The 22,334-nt window shown below is 30.8% G+C and overlaps 1 protein-coding gene across 3 annotated transcripts in view; it reads left to right on the top strand.

Annotated features, from left to right (window-relative positions):
• Positions 1–14,084, top strand: part of acj6 (abnormal chemosensory protein 6) — a 55,133-nt gene extending 41,049 nt beyond the window's left edge. For all 3 annotated transcript variants that reach the window (XM_087407939.1, XM_011069049.2, XM_011069040.2), the window contains one exon: positions 4,213–14,084. In XM_087407939.1, the coding sequence (XP_087264065.1) occupies positions 4,213–4,977 (765 nt within the window). In that variant the 3' untranslated portion in view covers positions 4,978–14,084. The remainder of the gene's footprint in view (positions 1–4,212) is intronic.
• The last annotated feature ends 8,250 nt before the right edge of the window (positions 14,085–22,334 follow it).

Raw genomic sequence — 22,334 nt, 5'->3', positions numbered from 1 at the left:
AGATGTAAATTATGTACAACTTTGTACTTTAAATTGATCATTACTTCTATTGTGCCATTTGTTCTACTACCAATTCCGTTTTATAAATTCAATTTTCTGACTTGATTTTTTTATGCTTTAGTATTTATTAAAATATCTTAATAATCAATTAGGACAAATAATCCTATTTTCGATCAAAAAAGGGATTTTGGTATTTAAATATGTTGCGGTGTGAATTTATATGCCTATATATATTCAATTCTGCAAACTGCGCGCCAAAATATTTTACCGTCTTGAAATCTGAAATGAACAGAACTAAGATAGTAATCATATATTAAATTGACAAGCAATTTAATGATATTGATGCTGATAGACATCTTAGAAGGATATTTGATGTTAATAAATATCTTAAAATAATTTGTTGCGAGAAATATTACCTCAGTCGGGATTCGAATTTGAATCTCGAATTCCGTGCAAGCTTCCTCTCAATTCAATTACTACTAATATTCGTTACAATAATCAGTAACTAATGAGAGATCGTCGTTTTTCAAGAAGACATGTATAAACAATTACAATTCCAAATTATATACCGACGAGAATAAAGCAATTAAGAGGAATAAAATTCTATTTTCGGTCAATCTTAATGACACTATTTTATAAAAAATTTTTTTTCTATTACTTTGGACCGGACTACGTGTCTCTTATAGATTTTTGGACTAAAAACGATGCAAACGAAAAAACATATAAATGATTTTTAATTTTAGTGATGGAGCAAATCAAATCCCGTAACTATTCAATTTCGGCTTCATACGATATTCAACTATACTTGAGAGCATTGAGTTTTAATAAATGTGCGGTATTTTGATTGTATTGAAAAAAAAAAGAACACGCGTACCTACATAAGCTAAATGTATAAAAATAATTGATGAATAATAAAAAGATTTTGAATACACGTATGTATAGTAGGAAAGAAAGCAGAAAGGCAAAAACAAACGTCGAACTGATGTAAAAACAGCAAGTGGGCACGCGTAACGCGTGAGATCCGAATGTGCACGCGGATCGAGAGCGAATACAACGCGGCGAACAAGGAGGGAAGAAAGAAAAATTAGGGGTGAGGTAGGCAATAGAGCAAGGAGAAAGAGCAAAACATAGGAGCCGGCTAACCCTACCATCGTGTCAGCGTAATGATGAAATATTGCGCAGGTCTCTCGGGCCCTACCTCGTACGCCCCTGGGCAAGTCCACCCCCGACAACCCCTCAACGAAATCCCCCTCTCCTCCCTCGTCCCCTGCCCTCTCCCCCGTATGCTTGTATATTTGCTACCGGTGCTCCCGACAGCTTCCACCTTCTGCCTTTTCCACGCTGCCCGCCAACGTCCATGCAGCGCAACCCCCCTGCATTTCTGATGTAACTGCGCTATCCCAGGGCACCACCACCGACCGAAACCGTGCCATCCAGTTAGCTCACTATACTGCCGTTCTCATGAGAATAGATGATGCGCGTGTTGCCTACACGTATACATGTATGTGTGTATAAGCCTCGACGAGGTCGTATAAGCGTTTATGTATGTACGTGAGGTAATGGCCGGATTGAGAACGACGTGGATATTTTTAGTAGCGATTTTTATAGTGATTTTGGCGCTATACTTAATGTTACGTGCTACTCAAACACGATACAGTTTTACGCGTACAAAGCTAAGAATAATTCATTAGAGGAATACACGAACGAAAGAAATTAGCTAATTAAAATGTAGACATGTCTCATAATTAAGGGACGGTTCAACAACTTATTCATTCGCATCTCATTATGCACAAATAGACACAAATAGATTTTGACACATATATAATATCTTTCCATTTACGAAAATAAAAAGCTATTTTACAATAAAATCCTTAAACAATTTCACACATGTATGCTATATCGACAATCACTGTCATTTGCGATATAATTGTCTAATAAGTTTATTGTACGTGCATGAAGAACAATTTTATTTCTGAAATATACGTGTGAACTAATTCTAATTACATGTTCTGTCCCCACGGTCAAAACCGTTGCTGTGTTAGCGTCTAGTTAATTTAGTATACTCTCGTGAGACTAGACAATTTCATGTGTGTAAACAAGATCATACGCGTGTGCGTGATACCTTACATACTTAAGTACGTAGGAGGACGCAATAAATAAATTATATACTAAAGCAGATTAACAATTAAAATAAGTTAATTGAAAAAAATTAATCAACTTGAATAAAACAATATGCGTATATTGGAACATTTCTATAAAAAAAAAAAAAAATAGGTCAAATTCAAAAGGAATAAGAAACAAAAAAAATGAAAAGATACTTCCTTCGTACTTTTTCTACACACACACACACACACACACACATACACAAATAAACAAAACACTATTTCAAAAAATAGCTTTCTCATTTATTCGTCCTTAATTTGCGATTTATCGCATTTGACTCGTGGCAATGCATTTTCCGTTTCGTTTCAACAGATGATTATCCGATATTGGCTTTAAGAAAACGAGTTAACAGCACGTGCTGTATGTAACAGCAGAATAAGAGAAGAAAAATATGAAAGAAGTTCATAAATAATTTGTAAAGAATGTGCTGGAGGTGCGTTTTGCATTCGTGACGACGGTCGCGGCACGTGTAGCATAATTATACATGTTAGCTTGTACATATTTCCTACTCTCTCTCTACCGCACTCTACCTAACTTTGCTTTTTATCCTCTTCATTCATATCTCTCCCACACCACGATGGTGCTTCATCAAAACGCATTTCCGCAAACTCAGCGATACGATACGCATCCGGCCTTTCAGCAGACCTTTCAAACACCTCCGAATTTATACATTTCATTTTATATTACATATTTTCTTGAATAATATGCATACGTGAAGCGAATACCTTGAATTTTTCCAATGCAAGATATCTTTATGTTAACACATTTAATTATTAATATCACTTTTTAATAATTAGAAAGTGCTATTAATACTAACTTTGTTTTTTTTTTTTTAATAAATGGTTTGAATGAATTGTTTTTAATATTTCTGTTTCACAATATATGTTTAATTTAGATATTATTAATGTTTAATTAGTATTGGGCTTTTCTTTAAAAAAAAAAAACACTGTGACATAGTAAATCATTTCATTCTTGTTTTCTAATGTTAAATGAGAATGAAATAATTCATTGTCTTACACTGTGTTTCTTGCTAGAAAACGCTCATTATGAACAATTGTCTTAAATTAATTATAGATTTTCTTTAGGTCTATTAAGCTCTCACATAGCCATAATCAAATGTGATTTATACATATAAAAATCGCTATTATTTTTTTCTAATTAATTGCTCTTAATTTCGATTTTTTGACCAATCGATTTTTTGACCAACCGGCGGCAATTTGCGGAAAACAATGGCTGTGCTAGCTTAAAATTAAAGTCAATAAGAAATAACAAAAAATTAAAAACAAATAAGTCTTTTTATAGTGCTATTTAATTGTTAATTAATTACTCTATTGTCGAATTTATTGCTCCAGTCGAGTTGCAAAAAATAATATCGGTTTAGAAAGAGAAAGAGCGAGATTCGCTGAACAAAAAATCAAAAGCAATTAACAAAAAAAAATAGCAATTAATTTTTATGTAAGTCGCATCCGAAGTTGTATGTGCTGAAGTTAATCAGTCCAACAGACATGTTTCCTTTTATTGATATGTATTGTTAATTATCAATTTATCAATTATCACACATATTAAAGAATAAACCAAGAATATTGATAAAAAAAAAAGAGAAGTCTCTTTCTTTTGAAAATAATTTTCTATTTAAGTATGTTACAAAATCTCGTTATATATGAAGAATATTTAAAAAATTAAGATCGATCACATGAACGTAGGTTTTCAAAAAGAGAAAAAGGAAAGATAAAATAGTAAATACCAAATATTTTGGCTTTTAATATGGCTTTTAATATAGATTATTCTATTCCTATACGCATATAATTACCAGCAAGATTGAAACGAGCAAGATTATCATGACAGAACACGAGCTTTTGTATCATTTCGTCATCAAAGGATGTCACCATCAATATATTCCATACGACTAACGTCATCAACTAACTAAAACTTTCAACAGATCCTCCAAAAACATTTCGGCAATGTCGAACGTAAAAGAATGTTCTTAACAAAACGATAAACACGTAAATTAAAGACTCGAATTAAAGACTCTTAATTTGCGTGTTCCAGATGAGCCATCCAGGAATGGAGAGTCTCGACATGCTGGATCCAGCAAATTCGATGACAACATTGACACCAATGTCCGAAAGCACGGGCGGTGGACCGGGGCATCACGCGGGCATTCACGGTCCCTCCGTATACGGCGGCATGAACGGTATGATGAGTCATCATCATCATCACAGTAACCTAGGCGGCGGTGGCGGCAGCGTGCCGCATCCGGCGCATCATCATCCGGCGATGGCTGCAGCGGCCGCGGCTGCAGCCGCGGCGGGCCTACATCCTGACGCAGATACCGATCCGCGCGAGTTGGAGGCCTTCGCCGAGCGATTCAAACAACGGCGCATTAAACTCGGCGTTACGCAAGCCGATGTCGGCAAAGCGCTAGCCAATCTGAAGCTACCGGGTGTTGGCGCTCTCTCGCAGTCGACGATCTGTCGCTTCGAATCGCTCACACTCTCGCACAACAACATGATCGCCCTGAAGCCGATCCTCCAGGCGTGGCTGGAGGAGGCGGAGGCCCAGGCGAAGAATAAGCGACGCGATCCGGACGCACCTTCGGTATTACCGGCCGGTGAAAAGAAACGGAAACGTACAAGCATCGCCGCGCCAGAGAAACGCTCGTTAGAGGCGTATTTCGCGGTACAACCGCGGCCGTCCGGTGAGAAGATCGCGGCGATCGCGGAAAAGCTCGACTTGAAGAAGAACGTCGTACGAGTCTGGTTCTGTAATCAGCGGCAGAAGCAGAAGCGCATGAAGTTCGCGGCTCAACATTGACCCGAGGGTGGCTTGTGACAGCAAAACTGACCGTACCAGCTGCCTAGTCTCGAGCCCAAACCCGAACCTCTGACTGAGTTTCAGGGTTGGCCGTGAAGTGCCCAAAACTGTCAAGGTGGGCTTTCCCCGACTCCGCCGGTGGTCATCACGGTGAGGAGATTCCAAGCCATTGTCGTCGAATCAACGTCACCGGGATACCTATCTGCGGCAGTCTTTCGCGGTTGCTAAAAAACGAATGGCTCGATACTACGGGCAGACGATACTATCGGTACACGAAGCTGTCACAGGCTGAAGAGTCGCTTGTTATCACTGCGCGTGTGTAATATGCTTTAAAACGCATATTCTGGAATCACCGGTTGCAGGGAGCTATTCTTGACCCGTTTCGGTTCGCGATTCTCTCTCCTCTTCAGCTAACACGATTATCTCTCGTGACGTTATACAATCGATGCAATGAAAACGCTGGTGACGCGTTTACGAATGTCTCACGATGGATATTATCGGTATAATATAAATTTATAGCAGTAAATATAAATTTATATCGCAATCAGTCTGATCCATCAAATTGATATCATCGCCGCGTTTTCTTCACCCACAATGGAAGTTGTTGCAATACTATGATTTCTAATATAGAGTAAGCCATTTTTTTTTACAATGTCTATTAATTAACAAATCTCTAATTGACTTTGCTTTAATGAAAACATTAAAGATATGTCTTATATCCTAATGTTGAAATAAATAAGCAAATTCAAACGCACATTGCGCCTTTTTATTTCGCTCGAAAAAACGAATGCGAGTGATATGCAGATAATGCCGAGAAAAAACACTGATCGCTGCAATAATGCATAACGCTTTCAACGGTATGCTTTTTGGAAAATGGAAAACTCTGCACTAGGGGGATATAAACGCTTTCTTCGTATTTTCATTTACATTAGCAGTAAGCATTGTAGCGATGGATTTGTGTTGGATAATAATATTATAGGGCTATATAAATACCGTCCGATTCGTGCGTTTCATCTGAAACAGGATATATTTGTTATCTTTTTTTAAGACTATATATTGCTCATAATCCACAATACACGTTAAAGTTTTCTTTTAACTAAAATATATAATATATAATATTGCTGTGCAATATTTTTTAATTTAGCAGGAAAATTTTAAGTATAATTTTTTCTTGCAACCAACAACTATTAACTTTTATAGCTTAATATGATATTTTGTTATAATGGATAATTCTTTTTTATCAAGAGAAAACTTAGATATTAAGTTCAAAAAATATGTAAAAATAAAGATTTGTTAGAAAGTCATTCAATATTATAATATCTTAAATTGTTCGAAGCAGAAGAAGAAAGGAAAAGTGTAGATTCGTATTGTGATTTTATGAGAACAATTAGATAAAAATTTAATTCAATTCAAATATTTCTATTATTACAATGCTTCAACTAATATTTTCTTCTGATCATCGTAATAAAGAGCCTTCAAGCTTGCAATCCGCAGAAATACAAGATCAAGAAATACACTACCAACGATAGCGATAAAACAGTTTACGATGCTATTTGCCCTTCGACCCCTCGTCGTATGGCATTCGCGGTTGAAATCGCTGTTCGGCACCGATTTCACTATCATATTTCTTGGAAACCAATATATGAAATCCTATAATCCATGTAAAATAAATGTACAATAGGAATAGTATTTCATTTTTCTTTGCTAAGAAGTAAAAAAGTTTAACGGATTTTTATTAAGATTCGTATTTGTTTATAATATCACTTTTTATAAATTATACATAATTATAATTATAAGGATAAGAAATTGTAAGATTTTTAAGTGTATATTATCATACTTTACAGAATCACATTGCAACAGAAATTATTTATCAAACAATTATCAATCGAAATAATACACAAAGAATATCTAAATATTAAAGAAAAACTTTCCAACATAATTCTTTCAATTTTTACAATTTCTATCATTAAAAAATTCATAAAATAGACAAACTAAACTAAAAATTTGTATATTTCTCTAATACAATGATATTTAAAATTTTCGACATCATGATATTGTCTATTGATACGAATAAATCATCAATAAATTATATCCTTAACGCAATTACGATCTTAATAATTTTTCACTTTTGAACTTGTAATATTTTACATAGTCACAAATCGACAATATTTATATCGCAAAAAAACACATCGGAAACAATCGTAAATCACTAGGTCGCCATTGCAATAATTTACTGAGCAATAATCATTGAAGGCACAATCGATTGTCGGAGGATGATCCCGACGGGGTTGAAAAGCGAGAAAGAGGAAGAGAGAGAGAGCTTTTTCGTCGTTCGTTTTTCATGGACGGAGCTTGTCATGACAAGTGAATGGCGAAGAGCAAAGATTACCAACGCGTCTTGAAAAGTACAACTCGAAACATAAAATATAAAGTACGTATTTGTTATAAAGACGACGCGCGGATACGTCGCGCCGAAGAAAAAGTGATATTAATCCTAATGAAGACGCTCAGTGCAGTGTAAACAGTGAAGAGAACGATAGTGTGCATGTGAATGAGTGAATGTATGTTGCGTATGTAAGGCAGAACCAAGGAGTTGAAATTTAGAAAAAGATAAAGAAAAGAATAAATGAGAGAGAGAGAAAGAGAGAGAGAGAGAGAGAGAAATAATAAAAGAAAGGGAGAGAAAAGGGAAGGAGAGAAAGAAAGAGGCAGAGGAGGGAGGAGGGGGGGGGAGAGGGAGAGAGAGAGGAACAAACTAACAGAGCTAAGAAAAATGTTTTACGTAGTGATATTGGACAATCAGTGAAAAGACTGTACCATATCATATTAAAGCAATACTGTAGTATGTAGTAAACGAATTAATTATACTCTGTTCGTATTTTTTATGATCGTCCGCGCATCCGCCATGCGCCATGCGCCGACTATTTTCGTAAAACGGGGAAGAGAAGAAAGGGCAGGAAAAAGAGAAAGAGAGAAATAGAGCGAACGACACAACGAGGGGATTGTTTTAAGTCGCGGTGCATATTCTGCTTTCAGACTCGACGATTAATAATAATCTCCTTATTGATCCGATATCAAGGATGCGATCAGCGCTTACGCTCTGGTCTCCACTTTTGCGCGAACCAACCAGTGTGCGCCAGAAAGAGAGTTTAGTTTTCCGGTTTTGTTTCCCGATATAAAGTACGGTTAATATCGGATGCATGGATAATCCGAAATCGATGGCTCTAACTGTCTACGTGTATATCTCTTTCTGTTCGCCGACATAAAGAATCTGTGACGACAACGAAATTCTCGAGTATGAGAGCGACATCCTCTTAACGGAAGGTAAGGCGCAATAGCGAACGAGAAAGCACGGTCAGTTTCTGATACGGTCGAAACGGTCGTGCTGCAAGTCGCAATTGTTAAAATTTTTTGCGCTATATTTTCTAAAGTTGGATATACGCCTTAATGATTCACTTTGTATGTAACTAAAAATACATTTCGATATATTATTTAAAACATTAGCTTTGCCCAAATAAAATTGGAAAAGTTTTCATATCTTGCAAGTACAAAACGTAATTATTAAACGATTTATTAAAAATCTTAAAAACTGTGTTGTACTTATTGGAAAAAAAATAATATTAAAATTTTAATAAATAAAGACAAGACAATCTCGAATGAGGACCGATACTTAATATAATATAATATTATAATAGAATTCTATAAAATCAGTTATTTATAAATAGAAAATTACTCAAATTAAAGTCACAATTCTATGATTAAAATGAAGAGAGTTTGCTCGATTTAGGCTAACATTGGAAATCCATTCTCTACATTGGCAGGTCGAGAAGGGTTAACCAACCGAAAAGTTGTCTTTAGAAATCCGCTCTCTACCTTGGCAGGTAGAAGAGGACTGAGCAAGTGACATGAGATCCAAAATGTCGGCTCCTCGTTTGATTTCAATTTGGTTTCATTTCAAGTTTCATTTGAAGCATATTATCATTGAATTCTGTAATATTAATTAATTCAAAATTTCATTCATTACTATTTTTATTCTATAAAAATATATGATATTTAATCATGTAATGAAATATGTGTTCCAGCAAATCGTATACATCGGTTCACTCAATAAAATTAATTATTATGCTTAATTTTAATTTTTTAATTTATTTTAATTATTTTAAATTTCCTAACAAATACAGAATCAACGGTATAGAGACCTAATTACAAAATTATCTCATAATTGGATATATATTTTTCAATGATCTTAACTTATCAGTTGCTTTCGATTAATTTTTTTAATCTTACAAAATTTGTATTTTACTGGACAATGAAATGTCTGGTACAAAAATTGCAAGAAAATTTATCAAACGCGTGATCGTGTGTATCCAACATTAGAAAAATATTTTATGTAAAGAGGATGAGATACATTCAGACAAACGAAAATATTAGTAATAGCTAAAGGTAAAAGTGAAAAAATGGTAGCAATTTTTAAATTGTACATATGTAAGAGGATAAGTATTTTATAGGAGAGTAATAGCCTCTATTTGCCATTTTACTAGGTAGTGGAGAAGAAGTTCTAGTGCAATATAGAAGTCTAGTGAGACGTTTAATATTTATTGTTTTCTTTCTTGCCTATGGCGCGTCCACTTTATCGGAGCAGTATCAGCAAGTTTATCAGCCTTTATCCACGGTCATTGAAAAACCTCAGAACCGCCCTGCATCGCGACCGTTTTTCTCGTAAAAAAAGGAATTATTTTCTTACATACGACAATTGCGTAATGTACCGATTCGTTAGCAACATAATTGTATTAAGCATTTTCTAATCACTGCATCCCTTTAATTCAAACTTAAATCCTGACGAGTTAAAACGTTGTGTAAATATCGCGACAAATCATATTTTTTATTGTTCCTTAATCTTGTTTTTTATGTATCTCTCCTCCGTTTCTTGTATATGTTTTTCTGTATTTTCAATTCCATAAAAGCTATCATAATTATCGCCAACAATTATAAATAACGTTCTTGAGAGACACAATGTTATTGTTACGTAACTAATAAAATTATGTAAATGATTCGTAATTGATGATTCTATGAATTAGATTAAGAATACGTTTCACGCACTTGGAATATATATAAAAAAAAAGAGGCGCCAGGAAGTATATAGAATGGTATATTATAACACACGCATTATTATCAACGTTAAGTGAAACGTCTCATGAAACTGATATTTATTACATATATCAAATTCATTAACAGATTTTAGAAAATTTTTTTATTTTCTGAAGATATCATTAAAAGTGTTTATGTCATAAAATTATATAAGAAAAGTTTCGACATTTTTTATAAAAAAAAAAGCTCATTACTCGTTCCTTAACATTATTTCATGAGAAAATGGAAACAAGAAATACACAATAGTAAATAAAAATAAAAAATTATAGATAAAATTAATTATCTATTATATTGCGATATATAAATATGGAAATGTCCTTTGATAAAATGAAATTCCATATACTTCCTATGTGTTGCCAAACTCTCAGAGCGTCATTAATCACTCTTTTTTAATCATATCATATCATTATATATAAAATATATACAAATAATTTTTCCCACCTTACATCACATTGTATATTTATTAAATGACTAAATAAAACATTTATAATGGGTTGTGAATTACAATTTGTTGCACTTATCAACATCATGATGAGTTTCAATCATTTAAATAAACATCGTTGTATCATATGAAAAATTATAGAAAATTACGCACTGCAATATTATACACAAAATGTTCCAGAACAATCACGTATTTTTTAAATCAATGATTCTTTGGTTACTTTAAAATCAATTTGATCTCAGTAAAAATATCGAAGACTCGATAATTTTCAAATTAGCAATTGAAAATAAAAGACGTTTCGCAACTGAATTTTATTAGCTTTCTTAACTTATAAAGTAGAATTTAAGATTTAATTCTAAAAATACATTCATAAGAAGCTAAATTCAAAATGTCTCGATAAATTATGAAAAACGATTTGTTTAAATTAGTTAAAAAAATAAAGTAGCAATGAAAGAACAAATTGTGATTTTGGGACATTCTGTATACATAAAAACTGATGACTTCTGGTATATGTATTGCAATAAGAAAAAGTTAACGCCTCTATCCGTACGTCATCATATGCAACGTGAGCATTAACTCGTCAATGCACAGGTTTATAATAAGTAATTATCATTTAATAGAGAATATTCTAACAGCAAACGTTTACTCTCTCTTAAAAGGAATCTCGATGAACAATATTTATGTTATTTAATATTTAGTATTTTTTAATTAAAAGATACGATTACGAGATATTTAATAAATAAAAATGTATGAAATATGATCCTGAATGATATTAAATGATTATGATTTTCTATTGCGTAATATAGATATTTTAGTTTTCACAAAATAAGCTATTTATGAGTAAGACTGTAAAACGAAATAGGAAGTCTCCTCAAGCGCAAGTATAGCGCAAATATACATATTTAATACAGGGTAACGAGTCATATCATAATGTGTTTTATGAATTGTTATCGTCATGAAACTGCACTTAAGAGTCTTGCCAAATGATGCGATTAGGCGCGACGTTGGTAAACTATGTCGCAATATCGACTTGCGCAGATTTGCGCATCTCCGCAATACGTTTCTATTGTATATCAAATTGTAGTTTAAAGAATCTTTCAACGGGGAAACTAATATTCCGACACATGTGCAGGTTTCTTTCGCAAAGAAAAAAATTTATTATTAGATATTTTGAATGAATTCTTTAGTGCATCTATCGTTCGAAGAGAGTGCTGATTGTTTAAAAAATATCATTTATCTCTAACCATACCTATACGGTCTTGAATGATAGAAAATGTGTTATACGTAAATATATAAAATACATCTGGCTATAATATTATTTAGAAAACAGCTATTAAGCGCTCCCACTGTAACTCATTGCTGCTAAACGATGGTAGTCATCGAGAAATTTATATTTCTATCTCATAAAGAAATACACGAGGTACATCAAGTTCAATTTACCGCAAGTTTAATTTTTGAAAACACTGATGGATGGATTTACAAGATAATTTAATCATAAGAGCGCGAATGTAAAAGTCAGAGATATGGCGTTCTAAGAGATTCCTGCAGTCCCATACGAAAGATAAAATTTCCAGTATTTTACGTGCACCGTTAAGAAAAAAACAGATATTCACAAAAATAGGTTAAAGTGAAATTGACACAACATCAATCACTGCATTCCACAATCTTTTCGACTTATCCTAATGAATTACCGTAACGAATTATCTAACCGGACGATCTGTGGCGAAAAAAATGATCACGTTGTACCATCGCATGGTATAAACGCGTAAACAATGAAGACTCTTATGTACGCGTGTTTATAATTTATTCATTTTTATGGCGATTGCGCGGATCATCAATCATCGCCCTAGATACCCGCGCGGCACGATTTCAACCAAAAAGTATTAACGTCAAAAACGTTATGACGGGAGCATATTTGTATAAAGAAATATGGAAACTAAATAATTAATATAAATAATTATTATCAACAATTATATATAGATTAAATGTTTATACATATAAATTGAAGGGGGAGAAAAAGCCAAAATGAATTGTTAAATTTAAAAGTCTTACTCATAGGTGTTCACGTGGCCAGCTTAGATAGCTAAATTCTACATAGAAGAAAAAAATGTCGCGATGTCGTTAGCAAATTTTAATCATCGATCATTTGATTCGTAATTGCCAAAGTTGATACGCAATTTTAACACTCTGATAACTTAAAAATTAGCTGTATGCCGTTTTGTGTCGGACGACATCGCGTCGATTTCCTCATTATTCGGTTCGTTAAGATACTTTACGCGTAAATATTTATAATATATAGAACAAACGCAACTCTCTCTTTAAAAACTATTTTAAATAGCATCGATACGATAACGTAAGAAAGAAGTAGGGCATATCTATCTTCCATTATAAGGAAAATCGCTTTCGTTCTACATCTATTCGTTCTACACTCTTTATCGAGCGTTCATGGCGCTTATCTATGCATTTACAGACTGGTAAAAATCTGAAACGATCGCGAATCGTCGTTTGTATAATAGAAATAACACTACATATTTATGTTTACACTATGTCTACGTACAACACATTCAACGTGTCCCATAATAATTCCAGATGTGTCAGAATATGAATCTATATGTGTGTAATAACGATCGACAAATCATAATCATAATTTCACAGTGAATTAAATTCTTATCAATCTATATAAATTGTAATTAAATGCGCGATCAGTGTAAAAGTGAAACGCTATTTATGAGTAAGACTGTAACTATCGCGAACGATATAATAATATAATAAAGACATATCATAAAAGATACTAGTTTAATTGTCTGACATTGTAGAAATTTCTATGTAAATATGTTGCGTGCAACTTGGAACAATGTTTCGAGGCTACGTTTATGTATAAATGAATCATATATCCCATAGGGCATGCTGTTTGATGTTAAATTCTTATTTGCTTGACAGATGCTTATATGCTAGTTCTTATATTCATAGGCACTTTCGAAGCTTTGTACATAATCGACAAATTGTACGAATTGTAAATCTATTTGTAAATTACGTAGTAATTAGTTTATTAGTTAAATTGTATTCGCTTCTAATATGTAGCATAATTCACGTAAGTACACGTCCTCGTTACGTTTCATACTATGTTTCAGAGATAATGAAAAGTTTTAATTTTAAAGCGCGTATCATTAACTCGTTTTAACCAATAACGATATTAACACCCGTATAATTTTGCCTATTTATGATGATTATCGAAATAAGACAAAAAATGTATTCTACAAACATCGCAAACATATGTATGTAAAGCAACATTTTTTCACAGATTTGGATTAATTCGTAAGCATATGTTATGTTTCTCAAACGTACCAAATTGCGCGCAATGTACGATAAGGGGAAAGAGAAAGATTCCTCCATACTGTACATATCATGTGCCATAATTCATTTACCATACTTTGTGTCTAACTTTGTTCCAAGTACCTATTCAATTATATATATAAATATTATAGTACATAGTATAATAAAGTAAACCTTGATGTTATTGATAATTTTATTGTATACCTTTCACTTTCCACTTTCCAAATGCCTAAATGATCGAGAAAAAAATCTGCACGATATTTTTATTTGAAATAAAACCGATTACTATCCTCTATCTGGCTACTATACTGAGTATGAAATAATAATACTTTAAGCTTTAAGCAAAACACAACTAATAAAAATTTAACTAGACTTAATTATTATTATTCGACAAAACTTTCACGGCTATATATTCTTGTAACTTTTATTACACATTATATTATAATAGATATATTAATTTAAGATCCAAAAATTTTTAGCAAAATTTTTGTGAATTTATGTAAAAGGTAAACTTATTTTTCTTAAATGTCAAATCTTCGTTTTATAATGGATATAATTATTTGAACGTTAATATTAATTTTTTTTTCACATATTTCTGGCATAAAAAAATTAAACTTATTAAGAATTGTTTTCCTCAAACTCGCAATCTTTATTGCGAATCATAATCATTTATCATATGATAAGAACTGCATTATGCACATTCTTTTTCTACAATATCTTATATTATAAATAAAACATGTGCAAAATAGGAAAAAAGATTTAATTGAGATAACCGGAATTCTAATTAATATGACTAGAATTTTTTGATTTGCCCATTTTCAACTAAACATTTTTTTCAATATAATATTATGTTATTTGAAAATGTAATCATATTAATATTTCCTAATTATGTTTTAATCATATAAGTATATACATATATAGAAGGTATTCCTCTTAAAATAAAATAAATCTATGATTTCTTTAACCTCTCTAATGATGACTTTTAACACAGAGATATTAAAGGATCGCAATTATATATGTAATATATACATTATATATACGAAGATTTTTAATTTTAATATACACATAAAAGAATTCATGAAATAACAATATAAAGAATATGGAATTATATGAAAAATATAAAAGTATTAATTTTGCATATTTGCATCGCAATTGCGTATGCAAGTACAGAAAATTATGTTATAATAATAAATAAAAATTCGCGACGCGATGCATGATGTAAAATTGACAGTTTAGGAATGTATAATTTGTTTTAGCTGTTGAAAATCAGTGCAATTGTTACTATATTGCAATTACTACGCATACAGTATAATCTTTTCAGCTGCACTACGTTCTATACATTTTGTCATAAATAAATTAGTATACATGAATATTATTACATAAAATAAAATCTGGATATTTATAAAATTTTATACATACAATATTTAATTTTAAGATATGAAATTTATATTTCATATATAAATTTTATAGACGTTTTCATTTTGATTATTATGAAAAAAGAATGTTTGTGAAAAAAGTAATTTTAATTCAACCAATTGATACTTACTTAGCAATTAAATTTTTAATAAAAAATCTAAAAAACATGAAAAAAATAGCAGCTAGAAAAAACAGATTAATTGAAAAAATTGAAATTAAACACTCATCATTTGATGATGTCCCTCGACGTCCATCGATGTATCTTCTACTGCACTTACATCTGCGTCAGCATTCAGGAAAACTCCAAGAATCTCCCTGCATCATCCCACGTTGATGCACTTCATTTTATTTTATATAATACACTCGCGAAATTCGCGAAATTATTATTTTAATGTCAAATTAAGTAATTTAATAATTCATACATTAAATAATTAATGGGTATTTATTGTAAAACGACATTTGCGAATTTGGTTAAAGAGTTTGTATGTGTTCACTGCACCTCTCTTTATATTATTTCACTTCATACAATCACTCCCCCTACCGCAATGCAAAAATCACGATTTAACTCATGAATTTATTAAAAATGATTTATAATGAGAAATAAGAGTGATTAAAAGAAATTACCATTCAATATTTATATGGTAGATACTGAGCAAAAAAGTCTAAGTAAACATAAATCGAAAACTCGATCATTTCTAGATAAAAACCATTTTGTATAGTATCATACTTATTGCGACTTCTATCTATCATATGCAATGTGAAGATTAACCTCAGTATTTACAAACCACATTCTGATTCAATTTCCATATATACTTTATAACTTGCTTTATAATAAAAAATTTCATTTCGGAAATCAGTAATTGTTGATATCAACCAGCATTACGATTGAATGGGCGTTATGGGAGATTACCTCATAAACCAGTAATTTTTTCAGATAAATTATCAGTACTACTTATCTTAATTTCTCTCTTTTCACATCGTATAAAAGACAATAAGTCAGTTATGATACTAATATACAAAATTGTTTATATCTCAGAAACAAGAATTGAACTATCGCTACCATATAAATACTAAATGATTTATTTTGTACATCCTGTATAATTGATGTAGTCTTTTTAAATTATAATTTATGGTAGAATATTTATAAGTTAAATTTAAATCATATTTTATATAACAAAACAAAACCTGCAAATATTTCAAATGTAACATTATAGATTTTATTTATTACCTCGCGCAATATGTATTTATAGTTTTACGTGATTACATGATTACGAAACTATTACACGAAGATGTTAATTCCAATAGTAAAATCCATACAAAAATCCAAAGCGACTAAATAGTGTGAGTCAATAATAATAAATTATATTTAATATTTAAATAAATCATAGCTTATTATAGAAAATTAATTTTCGACTATTAGGAAGATATAAGATTATCAATTTATTTATTCTCTTTACAATATTTCTTTTTTTGCCAAAATGTAATTATATACAATATTAACATATTATATTTAATATTATAAATATATGCAATAATTGTTCTATTTTTCTTTTAATTGCAACATAATTTGTTACAAATCAAATGCAAAAGAATATTTTAATAAAGTTTCTATTTTAAGCATGTTATTTTGATGATTGTTTTTAAGTAATTTTTAAGTAAGATTAGTTAAATTGAATACGATTTACATTCTTTTTTTCGCTCGACTTTTTTTATACAAAAGACTGCATGCAAAATCTACACGGAATGAATTGCACTGATTTCAGAATTCGGCGAAAAAAATACCTTTCACTGTATCCTAAATTTCACTCACCAATATCACCATTCAACACATTTTTTCACGAATCTGTAACAAAAAGAAATATCGTTCATCGTAAATATCGTTTGAATTGAGGTTGCAAAAAATACACAAATAAATAGATATAGAGTATCTGGAATGTAAATGTCTATCTTTATAAACTAGCCTTGTTTAGCCTGAACCGGATCTTCCGATCCAATATTCACATCAATCCAATTTCACAAATATATATAACTATTTCTTACTTTAACATTAATTGTACACGAGACATATATATGTCATAACTTTTAACAATAAATATTATTTCAAAGTGTAATTTATATATTTCGTTTTAAAAGAATATTTATTTGTTTCTTATTTAAAAATATTTTGCATGTATTTAAATTTAACTAATTGATTTTAAATTTATTATAATCAATATGTCATTATAATAAATATAATTTATTTTTATTTCGCGTAGAAATCAATCATGTTCACAATTTCATAAAATATATAAAGAATTCTATATTAGTACATTATATAATTAATATCTATTATTAATCTATTATCTAATATTCGTATGACAAAAGAATTGTGAAATTTTGTCAATAATATTTCAAATTTAATATTTTGCGTAATGCAATTAAAAATATCCAGTTTATCTTAAAACGTACACGAATACAATTATTAGCAATCACCTCTTAAGTTTTATATAAAACTAAAATCTGAAATATATTATAATTTAAAAAGAATAATCAAACATTATTTAATGATTCGTTGAAAATAAAATAGAATTCCGATATACAATATTTTTAAGATCATTAAATATTATTTTTGTTGAAGAGACAGTCGAAAAAAAAAACTCTGTAAGAAACTATTACGTGTTGCATTGAAGTACATTAGTATCGATATTAATAAAATTCTAATTGCAATGTATTAAGATTAATCCTTTGCGTTACGACGAATATTCAACCACGGTTCATTAAATAATCACTATTTTCCTACAGGAGATGTATAATGATTTATGCATATCGGTTAAAATATCCATTCCAAAATATAAATTGAGCATTACAGTTACATTTGTAATATTGCGTGACAACGAAATGTAATAAAGAAATAGAGTTGTTATTCAATCAAATTGTAATATTGTTTTAGTTAAAAAATCGTTTTTACGATTTTCTATTTCATATTATTCGAATATTATCGCGCAGCGTAGCGGTGTTACACGTGTATTTCGTAGTAGAGTCACTCGTGGTATGAACGTTGTCGTATACGGCGCGTATGTCCGACCTACGCGTGACTTTGACCTCGACATCGTATAGGGCGCGCCTGCGACACATCTTAACGGGTGTCCTACTAGTACATACATCTGTCTGATGAGTCGAAAATATTACGATTGAATTCTTTCGTATCATTTGCACGAGTAGGAAGTTTCAAATTTTGAAAATAGACAACGAAGGCTGTGTTACTGATCTTTCTCTCACATGCAGCAGGGGAAAAATAAATACAATAGATTTCCAACAAAATTATACGTTTATATACAGTGAGTACAAAAAGTATTCGTATAAAGAAAATATTTTTTTAAAAAACTTTATTTTTAAAAATTAAATATTATCCAACGAAAAATGAGTCATCGAGATGATGTCGAATTGATATTGATACGATAATTTCAACACCAATTCGACTTCGATTCGACGTTTAATTAATCATCATTTCTTGCTGGGTAATTAACAATTTATTCATAAAGTATAAAATAGACTGTATGTTTCTTAAAATTATATATATCAAAAAGATGTGTATTATAGAAAATATATCAACTGAAAAATAAGCGAAAATTAAAAGTTTCATTGTTTGGATGCTCAAAAAATATTCGTATAATCGAGAAATTTAATTTATATCTGAAATCATGCCAATCTCATTTGTATATGTTAGAACAGAATGTATTCATTATATAAAATTGCTAATTGATGTTTATTTTTTACAAATAAGACTTTTTATAAAAAATTTCCTTGTACGAATACTTTTTGCTCTCACTGTACGTGAAATGTCTAATTTGTTGAAGACATATTTACTGGAAGTAATTATAATTTTATTAAGAACACACACACATACACACACATATAGATATTTATTACATATAATACGTATTTATTGAATATATATATATATATATATATATATATATATATATATTAAATATATGTTATTTCAAAATTTAGCAGTCCATTAAATGAGTATTGTTTATATCAAATAGAGTGATAGATATAACGAGGAAGAGAAAAAGAGAGAGATGAAAGTTTTTCATTGTACATTAGAAAAAATTATCAAGTGTTTCTAAATTTAAATTAATTACGTATCTTGTCATTTTATTATCGTTCGATAATAAAAATCTTGTTTAGTTTTGTGAAATGTCCAGGACGGATAGATAGCTACGACGGAAAATAAGTATCGCATGCAATGTTTTTATTGAACCAAATCTAGACGTTGGCACATTGCGTGATACGCTACAGCATTGCGTGGAATTATAAATTTATACAGCAGGCACGTGTACGCCGTTAAAAAGATTATTTATCCAAATCAAAATATCGTACCACACGGCTCGCATTTCATGCGAAACGAACAACATTTTATACAAATGGCATTTTCTGATAGTCATCAGAAAACTTCAGATAAATATCATCTATACACCTAAGTTTTAATTAAGTTAAAATTAATAATTTATTTCAATTTTTTCATTTATGTAGTGAATGGAGTATATATATATTATTATACGAATCGCATATATCGATGTAAGACATTCATGAAATGTAAAATATCTTAAATGAAGACGATTTTCGATAATTAATTGTGCAGGTAACATCATCAACGGTTGACATAGTTCCGTCATATCTAAATAATGTGATCCCATGCATCCATTACGGATGATGCAATTAATTACCATGCGTCAAGTGAATGTCCACTACGGGCGACAGTGTTCATTAGAATTTCAATCATCGTGTTTTATAAATTCGTATACTTATGAAATATAGAGAGAAAAAATATATAAAAAAAACTCTAAATACAAACAAATATTTTAAATATTACATCACGAGCGAATTGTATTATTATATTACAATATGACATACATAATTTGAAAAATAAAATTTAAATTGTAACTTACATATCAATGATAATTAGTTTTCAATTCTATTAATTAATTTAAATATTGTATATACTATTTGAAAAAATTATGTCAGTTTTTACTCCGTTGAGAAATTTATTTTTTTGTGTAACAATAAAGCACAAAAATAATCATTATATAAATAATAAAGAATAAAAAATGATTGTAATAATTAACTCGTATTTTAACAATTAACAGTAACATTTCAAATGCGAATAGTATATGCGCATCTAGCTTCTCATATATGGCGAGCTGCAAAACACAGCTGTGATTATTTGCAAAGTTGCGTTATTATGGTGCGTGTGTTCAACTACACTGCATAATTATCTATTTCGCAGGTAAATCATTATACAACACCGTGACCGATTGCAAGTGAATTTTACAAGAGACAATGTTCAGCAACAAGACGGAACGATATATTTACCAGCCGCGAGCAATTGAGGTTTACTTGCTTTAATAATATCTGCGCGCATACAAATTTACAAGTGTAAAAAATTTGAAAGAATAAACAAAATTAAAAACAAAGGCTACAACATATTTTTTATTCATTGAATATTAAGAAAATTTATAGAATGCGAAAGCTACATTTGAAGTTAAATGCGTGTTTAAATAGAGATGACATTATTAGCTATAATAATATACGATTAAAAATACAATTTAATTTCAGTGATTCATGAAAATTCCCAAAATATTATATTTATTTACATTTACCGTAACGATTCAAGATCAGCTTAAAGGATTAATGTGGGAATGAGTATGTAATTATAACATAATTTTAAGAGTCATCATCAAAAGCAAATATGAAACAAAATACATATTTTGTTGCACATTTTTTTCTACTAATTTGATTTCAATATTTTATCAATCACAAATCCAGTTATACAAACAACGATCTTTTATTTAACTAAAAAGAAATACTTTAATTTTCTAAACATTATTTTATATAAAGACGAAAAGAAATGCAGTCAGTAAAACAAAATTAAAAAAATTCCATAAATTTTTTTCTGATATCATAGAAAAAAATGGCAATGTCTTTATAAATTTGATTCTACCAAAGTCTTTTGTTAACATATAAGAAAATTTTTAATAAGGAATAAGTGTAAGATTTATATCGATATTCATGATCATTCTCAAAAAATATCTCATGAATGAATTATTTGAAAAGAATAATCTGTTTGATACAGTGACGATAAATCCGTGACTAAGAAAAAGCCGCGAGGGAAATGAGTTTACGATATCTGCTGATTAATTGGCATAGCGGGCAAACATTGTCGAGAGACCTAAGGGTTGTTTGCTTGTATATACATCGGCTGTAAGGATGAAGGACTATATAGACCCGTTCGAGTATTGAACGAGCGCACGTTGACACGAACACTCGCGTACGTGCGTTCTCCAGAACATGTGGCAGGCGCGTACCTCTACCCATGTAGCTTTTGTGTTACAAATCATGTTTACATTATCGCTACACTTGTGCCGCTGCTAACCGGTGTTCTATACGCGCACTCATTCTCGACAGCCTAATAGCCCGAGGAGGCTAGGCAGCCAATTTACTGAGCTTGAGGGCTATGGCGATTAGTTTGATTTTCGGATTCGTTAGGTCTACAGCCATCGAAAAATCGGTTCCACGCGGGGAACGATAGACTGTGTTCCGAAAAACATTACGTTAAATCGTAAGAAATTACAGAGATTTCCTGGTAAGTTTTATCAATGCAAAGAAAGGGGATACAAATAAAATTTAGTTTAATAATTATGTATAAATTTAATTTTTGAACAATATTAGTGAAATTTTACGTGTAAGAAATTAAATAAATTAATATCAGGTTTTTATCAAAAAGCGATTTAAAGATTGCTTTTACGAGATAATATTACAGCTACGATCATTTTGAGACGTTAGTTAGAAAGTACCAATGTTAAAATGCAATCATTTTATATGAGTGAAGAACGAATGAGTATAATAGCTCTAATGCGACGCTATTAGTTACTTCGGCGTCTAGCGTCGCTGCTGGAGTTACTAATACCGTCGTATTAGCAACCAAGTTAAAAGCAGAACAGACTATAGCCGTTAAATATTGATTCGGGAACAT

This window comes from Acromyrmex echinatior, chromosome 7 (genome assembly GCF_024713525.1).
Source record: "Acromyrmex echinatior isolate Ae372 chromosome 7, ASM2471352v2, whole genome shotgun sequence".
Classification (NCBI taxonomy): Eukaryota; Metazoa; Arthropoda; class Insecta; order Hymenoptera; family Formicidae; genus Acromyrmex; species Acromyrmex echinatior.
This window is presented reverse-complemented; position numbering and strand designations above follow the sequence as displayed.